This window comes from Mus pahari, chromosome X, assembly GCF_900095145.1.
Source record: "Mus pahari chromosome X, PAHARI_EIJ_v1.1, whole genome shotgun sequence".
NCBI lineage: Eukaryota > Metazoa > Chordata > Mammalia > Rodentia > Muridae > Mus > Mus pahari.
In genome coordinates, this window is record NC_034613.1 from 1,151,103 (window position 1) to 1,159,705 (window position 8,603).

The 8,603-nt window shown below is 43.5% G+C and overlaps 1 protein-coding gene across 1 annotated transcript in view; it reads left to right on the plus strand.

Annotated features, from left to right (window-relative positions):
• The first annotated feature begins 5,361 nt into the window (after positions 1–5,361).
• Positions 5,362–8,603, plus strand: part of Akap4 (A-kinase anchoring protein 4) — a 10,782-nt gene continuing 7,540 nt past the window's right edge. The window contains exons 1-2 of the mRNA XM_021188517.1: positions 5,362–5,506; positions 7,931–8,026. Of these exons, the coding sequence (XP_021044176.1) occupies positions 7,931–8,026 (96 nt within the window). The 5' untranslated portion in view covers positions 5,362–5,506. The remainder of the gene's footprint in view (positions 5,507–7,930; positions 8,027–8,603) is intronic.

Consider the following 8,603-nt stretch of genomic DNA (forward strand, 5'->3'; position numbering starts at 1 on the left):
AATTAGAGTGAACCAAAGATATGTGGCATCTTCCACATCATATTAGTCTTTAATTTTCCAGGGCAAAAGTCAGGGAAAATAGAATATAAGATTGAGGTGACGACATGCCATTTCTTACCACTGGCAGGTTGTAAGAGAAAGCAAATATAAGCTGGCTATTTCCAAGAGCCCTCCTGAAATCCAAAAAAACCCTGAAACCTATGAGAAGTATTGGACAGTAAAGAAGGAGAGCATGAAGTACCAGTGTTGGAAGATACTCTGGAGACCAGACCTTTAAAATCCATGGTTCAGCATGTAGATGGGGCCTTAATGGTCTGGTACCAGAAACTGTGTTAACAGGAGAAATACTAAGTATGATTTTTAAGCAAAAAAGCTCTTCACGATTTAGCTTAGGAGGTTGTAGAACATGGGAATAGGTGGAAACAGAGAAATGGAGTAATATAACTAACCATCTCCCATTGAGACCAAGGCTGTATAACTTAATGCAATATGAGGGAAATCATATTCCCTGATGTCGCTGATGTTACTGGCTCATATAAGCAATCAGGGGTACTTTGTTATCATGGGTTAAGGTCCTCATCAGGGATATAAAGGCAATAGAGGGGAAAGTGGCATTACTAAGAGAACTAGATACTAAAGAGGCAGTGTTTGATGCCCACTTCACCAGACCTAATCGAACTGTATTCATAGGAATGTTAAGAAAATGCTGAGGGCTGGCGAGGTAGCTTTATTGTTAAAAAAGCTTGCTACCCTTCCAAAGGACCTGAATTGAGTGACTTACAACCATCTGTAAGTCCAGCTTCAGAGAATATGGTACTTCTTTTTGAGCTCTAGAGATACTGCACTTAGATGTGTAACACCTACACCTAGACACATATGTGTAGACATAATTTAAAAATAAAGGAAACATTTGTTTAAAAACAGAAAGATGTTGATTGAGCAGGTACCTTGAATCTGGTCTGAGGCTTTAGTGGTATTTCTGAGCCTTATAGTGGGATGAGATCTTTACAAGGTAAGAACGGGTACTGATACATTTAAGTGGTTTAAGTCACATATAAATTGGATTCCTAAAGTTATAAAGTAATCAAGAAAGGGTGCCTCTGTGACACTCATAGACAAATTTGGCAAGATTTGTGTTGAGTCAGCATTTCTGGGGGACAGAATTGATAGAAAGCCAAATGCTGTGTTAGTGAGTTTCTGAAAGGCTGTCAAGATGAGCAACAGTTCACAAAAGACAAAAATAACAAAATGCTGTAAGTGAAAACTATTAAGTTATCCTAGGGTTGGGCTGTTATTCTCCCTAGAAAATGATGTATATTATTTTCCTTAAAAGAAAGTATACTGGGAGTGGGCGTGGTCTATTTAGACTGGGGCCTTTTTAGTACCCAGTTATAACTGTTAGAAAATGAAGGATCATGGTACTGGCTCAAAGCCTGTCAAAACCAAAAAGCTAGCTCCAGAAGCAAGCATGGTGTAGCTCTGGTCTTCTTTGGGCCTGAATTGGGTTGAATAGCAAAAGCTATCTCAATAGAAACCGTCAGGGTAAGCAAGTATACAGGAAATTTATGGCAGAGGTAGCACCGCAGGATAAGGAGACTGAATAGTTCACAGAAAATGACTGTGAATTATAGATGGCTATATGGCTCCTATCCATGATTCTGCTCCTATCCATGATTCTGCACCCAGTATTATTTTTTGATAAAATAATCAATAAAAGTGGGGGGATGCATTCTAATTTGTTTTCCATTCACTGTGATAAAGGTGTTGACCAAAAGCAACATGGGAAGGAAGAGTCTTATTTGGCTTAGACAGCCCAAACACAGCCCATCATTGAAGGAAGCCAAGGCAGAAACTTGAAGGCAGGAATTGAAGCAGAAGCCATGAAAGAATACGGCTTCTTGGCTTTCTTCCCAGGCTCATGTTCAGCTACCTTTCTTATATGTCCCAGGACCACCTGCCCAGTAGAACCATAACTGATTGTAGGAGGCTAACCTCCCACATCAGTTATTAATCAAGATAATCATTAAAATCATAGACTTATTGTGGTGGTTTGAATGAGAATGGTCCCCATAGGCTCACATATTAGAATGTTTAGTTGACAGTTGGGCAGTTGGTAGACTGTTTGTTTGTTTGTTTGCTTGTTTGTTTGTTTAAGAGAGTATGTAATGGGGGTGGGGATGGGCTTGAGGTTTCAAAGGCCCATGCTGGCTCATTTTCCTTCCCTCCCTCACCTCTCCCTCCAACTTGCTAATAAAATGTAAGTGTTCATGCCTGCTGCCACACTCCCTAGCATGATGGTCAAAGAATAACCTTCTGAGACTGAAAGCAAGCTCTCATTTAAACGCTTTCCTTTAAAAGTTGCCATGGTCGTGGTAGCTCTTCACAGCTATAGAACAGTAACTAAGACCCAGGCCCCAAAGTCGATGTGATGGAGCCAGTTTCTTGACTGAGCATTCTTCTTCCCAGATATGTCTGGGTTTATGTCAAGCTGTGAACATCTAAGCAGCACAGGAGCTTTTCATGCTGTACCTGACATTTCAAGCAATTCCTTTAACTCACTTAGCTACCCAGTTGCAGTGGACAATGAGGGACCTTTAGCTATCCGAACCATCCATGTAAAAATATTTCATTATATTCTTCTTCCCCTTGAATGTCCTATCCATATAAACATTGGAAAACCAATGAAAGCAGCAGTTCAGGTTATTAAACAAAGATACCTCATAGAGGTTGAAAAAGCTACTTCCATATACCGTAATATTACTACTGCTATCAAACCTAGTCTGCCATAGAAAGAAACTTACTTGTTTTGAAGTATGTTACGTCTTACAGAGACTCAAAACCAGTTAGGTTCCTGAGATTGACCGTTGCTGAGAGTTATTGTCCAATACGCAGACAAAAAAAAAAAAAAAGGAGAAAAGGAGAGTTAGGCATTTATATCACCTCCTCAAAGGCTTAGAAAACATCACAGGAGAGGGTGGAAAGTGTAAAAAAAAAAGTCAGGGGAAGAAATGACCATCATATATCTCTCTTTCTCCACATTGAAACATTCCCTCCTGGAGGGAGGAGAGGAGCTTATATGACTCAGGATGCTAACAAAACTTAAAAGCCTCAGGAAATGTCATGAAAGTTACACCATTTCTAAAGACACCCCCCCCACACACCAAGATTGAATAGTAAGAACACAGTTGCCGAGGACAGGATACTCTCCAAGTGGCCAACATGTCCCCAAATTGTTCAGGATGCTCTAGGAATACAGCAGCCATTAGTAATAACCCATGATAGGGTAATCTTTCTGGTGGTACATCTGCCATTAAGAGTCATCTATGGGGGCTGGTGAGATGGCTCAGCAGGTAAGAGCACCCGACTGCTCTTCCAAAGGTGCAGAGTTCAAATCCCAGCAACCACATGGTGGCTCACAACCATCCTTAATGAGATCTGACTCCCTCTTCTGAAATATCTGAAGATAGCAACAGTATACTTACATATAATAAATAAATAAATAAAAAGAAAAAAGAATTATTGTTAAAAAAAAAAAAAAGAGTCATCTATGGTCCTGTAAGAGACCTCTCATTTTTGTTGTTAGGAAAAGTATCGCCTCAGGAGCCCCATGACCAAGTTCTCAGCACAAAGGTGATTTATTTGCCTGAGAGAGACAAAGGGCAGGGATAAGAGACTAAGACAGGAGGTGGAGGATGAAGGAGAAGGGAACAAGGGGTAGGGAGGAGGGGTATTTGTCATTGGGGACAAAGGACTGCCTCTGAATATAGAGGAAACAGACATGGCACATAGGAAAATGGCAAGTTTATAAACGTACAGGGGGAAAGCTGTGTTAGATTGAAGTGTTTAATATGTTAATTAGGCGAGCCAAGCAGGGCTTTTGATTGTTAGACTTCAATACTTTGGTGGCTGGACTTTAGTAGTCAGCCTCAGGAGGAGGACAAGGCCAAATAAACAAATAGACCTTGGGATTATAGCTTTAGGAATGTAATCTTAACAGCTTTTACCAAGGCAGAAGGAATCAAGGAGAAAGGCAAGGTCTGCCAGAACCACGCTAGCCACACTCAAGCTGGCCAGAGTCCCTTCATATGTTCCTATATATAACCCTAATAAACTCATTGGCTCACTGAACTAGACTTTGGTAAAATCATTTTATTAAATCTATCATAGGTGCTCTATCTTGGGTAAGTAGAAATTTGTTTGCTTCTTTTCAGGAAAACGCATTCAACAAGAAGAAAGTGAAGATATGACCACAACATGAAACCGTATTATCTAGGGGAACATCTCAAATGATTCTGGGTTTGGTTAAGTTTATTCACATTCAACTGGTGAAAGAAGAGACACAGAGAAAGGACGAAGTAAAACGAAGTATGATTTGGACACAGAAGAGAGACCCTCCTTTGGTGTGTGTTAATATTTTTAAACTGGTTTAAACGGGAGGCATCCCAATGGATATAGATATTTTCTAAAACATACTGTAGCCAACAATGATCATTGGCCAAAATGGAAAACAGTAAGTGTGGGGCTTAAGTCTTTTTCATGGTTTGACCATGTAGATCACTTAGAATCTTAAGGCTAAGGCCCTCCATTTTGTCCTGTCATTGTTCTCTATAGAAACAGTGATGTCATGAATTTTAAGTTCTAGTACCAGCTGGCAAGCAGGCTTCAGGAGAGTATGGAGGGTTGAGGAAAGACCTAAGATCTTGAGGCAGACCGGAAGAGTCATCGCAGCATCCAAATTCTCCAAAAGAAACCATCCAAAGGTCCCAAATGATTGCCTACTTTGGTTCTACAACGGTAGAGACATTTTCTGACTTCTTTTTGGGTAGTATGGGAGGTGTCTTATTAGTGTCTAAGGCAGCCTCTAATTTTTCATTTCCATTTTATCTGGGATAACTAAGAATGACTTTGGTCAAAATTTCTTTCTCTCAACATAAATCTAATCATCTCTTGCCACATAACTCTGGTGCTGTAGTGGGAAATTCAAAAAAAAGAAGCAAACAAAAGTGGGAAAATGTTTCGCTTACAAAGACTGGGAGTGATTCTGTGAAATCTACAAGCCCCCACCAAACTGCTAATGAATGGCATTAGATTATTCTCAAAGTCTAGGAGGGGAAGGAATGAGATGCTTGATATTGGGAGGTTGTGAACTGTGAAAAATGTTGTGAAATACATGTGCCCACTGAGACATAGTAAAATTTGTCCTATAGTAGGCAGCTTGACATACTTTGGATATGAAAAGGTTACTGAGTTTTTCAAGTGTGCCATGCCTTTGCTCAGGTTGCTACAGCACCGGGTATTGTGACTCAACAAAGATACTTGTCATACCACAGGGTCAGAGCCAGCAGGAAACAGCTTGGCCCCTCAGTCTGGTCTAACAGCTGACCGGGGTGGCAGCCAGCTGCAAGTGCCTAAGAACTTGGCACTGCCCCCTTCCATCTAAAGGGGCACATCTCACTTCTGGGTGGCACACATTCAGTCAAAGGTACAAAACAACTCTATCATCAAGGTAATGAGTTTATACATCTCACTTTTTATGGGTTTTTAAGATCCAACTCTCAGAAGGGATCTTGTAGCTTCTGACTTTTTTGAAGCTGGTAGTTGTTCACTGAAGAAGTTCTCTCAACTGAGGGGGTAGTAAGGCCTTTTCTATGAGCTTTCTAAAGTTTTGTAGAATTCCTAATTGGAAACATTTCCAAACACCTTGGGAAGTAGTCAAGATACATATCATGTAAGAAGATAGCCACTAGATAACGTTTTTTTTTAAAAAAGTGATGCTAAGAGAACACAGGGTAGAAGATGGAATAAGGAAATAAGGGGGGTAAAGAGGAAAGGGGGAAGAAGTGAGGTAAAGAGAGAGGAGGAGAGAGATAGAAGGGGAAAATCATAGGTGGGGGGAGACAGAGGGAGGCAAGAAAGGGGCAGATAGGGGAGGGAGAAGTTAGGGAGAAGGCAAATAGAAGAAGGAAGTAGAGGGAGGCTGGTGGAGGGAGAAGAGAGGAGAGATAATGAAGGGGGAGGAATGAAAGGAATGAAGAGGGAGAGGGAGGGGAAGGGTTGAAAAGAGGGAGAAGGAGGGGAAGGGTTGAAGAGAGGGAGAAGGAGGGGAAGGGTTGAAGAGAGGGAAAGGGTTGAAGAGAGGGAGAAAGAGGAAGGGAGGGAAGATAGAGAACAGGGAGGAAGGTGGGAGTAGAGGAGATGGAGGAAGGAAAGGTAAAGAGGAAGGAGGAAAGGGAAAAGGGGTGAAGAGAGGGAGGAGGGAGGGAGGATGGAGAATAAAGGGAGGGATGAGGGAAGGGAGGAGGGGAGATGAGAGAGGGAAGGGAGAAAGGGTGGAGAGAGGGAGGAGCAAGGGGAAGATGAGAGGGGTAAGGGGAGGGAGGGAGGAAGGGTGAAGAGAGGGAGGAGGGAGGGAGGATGGAGAATAAAGGGAGGGAGGAGATGAGGGAGGGGAGGGAGAAAGGATAGAGAGAGGGAGGAGTGAGGGGAGGATGAAAGAGGGATGAGGGGAGGATGAAAGAGGGATGAGGGGAGGGAGGAAGGATGAGAGGGAGGAGGGGGAGGATGGAGAATAAAGGGAGGGGGAGGGAAGGGAGGAGGTGGAGGAGTAGGTAGAGGGGGAGGGAGGGGAGGAGGGATGAAGAGGGAGGATGGAGAATGAAGGGAGGATGGAGGGGAGGATGGAGGGGAGGATGGAGGGGAGGAGGGATGAAGAGAGGGAGGATGGAGAATGAAGGGAGGATGGAGGGGAGGAGGGATGAAGAGAGGGAGGATGGAGAATAAAGGGAGGAGGGAGAGGAGGAGGGAGGGGGAGGGAGGAGAGAAGGGAGGGGAGGAGGGAGGGGAGGAGGGATAAAGAGGGAGGATGGAGAATGAAGGGAGGAGGGAGAAGGAGGAGGGAGGAAGGAGGGGAAGGAAGATGAATGAAGAGAAAGAGAAGGAGCAAGGGAGGATAGAGAATAAATATGAGGGAGTAAAGGAGAAACAAGGGAAGGAATAAGGGTAGAAAATGAAGTTGGGAGGAGATGGAAATGGAAGATGAGAAGCAAGAGGCAGAAGGGAAGATGGATGAAGAGAGGAGGGAGGAAGCATGGAGGGATGATAATGAAGGGAGAAAGGAAGAAGAAAAGGAGGCAGGAACACAGGGAGACAAGAGGAGGGAGGGAGGGAAGGAGGAGGGGAGAGGAAGAGAGGGGGAGGAAAAGAAAAGGGAGGCAGAGGGGAAAGAACAGACTAGTTGGAAGAGGTAGGGGGAATAGGAAAGATCTAATAATCTAGTGAAGCTGAAGAAGGGTTTTTATGTGTGTGTGTAAAATGGAATTCCACAGCCCTCTAATGCTTAGGAGAAGAAACGTATCCGGTTAAATTCTGGGGAAAATCCAAGTCTCAGACACCCAAACCAAGTCTACTAAGTTGTTAACTAAGTTGTTAACTGGTCTAAACGGCACGATTTCATCACTAACTTATGTGGTTGTCTTTGTCCCTTTGGCTCCAGGCCGGATTGGGAAAGTAGTACTGTAGGGAGTCAGCAACTTTCTAAAACAATAAATTGGATTCTCTCAGAACCTGGTGTTGTTTCTCTAAGACATTTGATTCTCTATGTAAGGTTGTGAGCAGCTTTCTTGGAATACTTTGTGAAATAGCTATTTAGTTATGTAGACAAAAATCACTAAATATAAACCCTAGTTTTTAAACTTAAATTTGCTTATTCGTGTACCACTTCTCCTGCTGGTATCTTCTCAAGTCAACATATTACCATGTTCAAGACACTTAGTAAGGTAAGTCTAAATCACAATCATTCCCCACTTGCACATCTTTCCTAAACTTCAATTAAACACAGATGGGTATTGGGGCCCCACAAGTTTTATTAAAACTGACTTCATTTTATAAACCTCATGTAAGAACTTCACATTTCTTTTGCTTCTTCCTGCAGATGTCTGACGATATTGACTGGTTACACAGCCGCAGAGGCGTGTGCAAGGTAGATCTTTACAGCCCAAAAGGACAACAAGATCAGGACCGAAAAGTGGTAAGATACAAACTGACGCCAAGGAGTAGAAAAATTTACCAAACGGGTATAGATATGTTGTAGCCCAAGATAAAACTCATGGAAGGTGATATGTGGCTTCTCTAAGCATCCAAGCTCAGTAAGGGCTGTCAGGGACCAGCACACATCTACATTACATCACACAGAGTGAATCAGAGGGGCAGAGTGAGGAGTGAGGAGAGGGGAGGAACTTGTAGAGAGAGAGGAGGGAAGAGTCTAAAAGGGGAGGGGCCTAAAGAGGGAGAAACCTAAGAGTAGGAGGGGCCATAGAGAAGGAGTGGCCTATGATGGGAGGGGCCCAAGAGGAGGGAGGTACACTAGAGGGGAGGGGCCTGAGAATGGGGCCTAGAAGGGAGGAACCTAAGAGAGGGAGGGGCCATAGAGGACAGGCCTATGATGGGAGGGGCCAAAGAGAAGGGAGGTACACCAGAGGGGAGGGGCCTGAGAATGGGGCCTAGAAGGGAGGAACCTAAGAGTGGGAGGGGCCATAGAGAAGGAGTGGCCTATGATGGGAGGGGCCCAAGAGGAGGGAGGTACACCAGAGGGGAGGGGCCTGAGA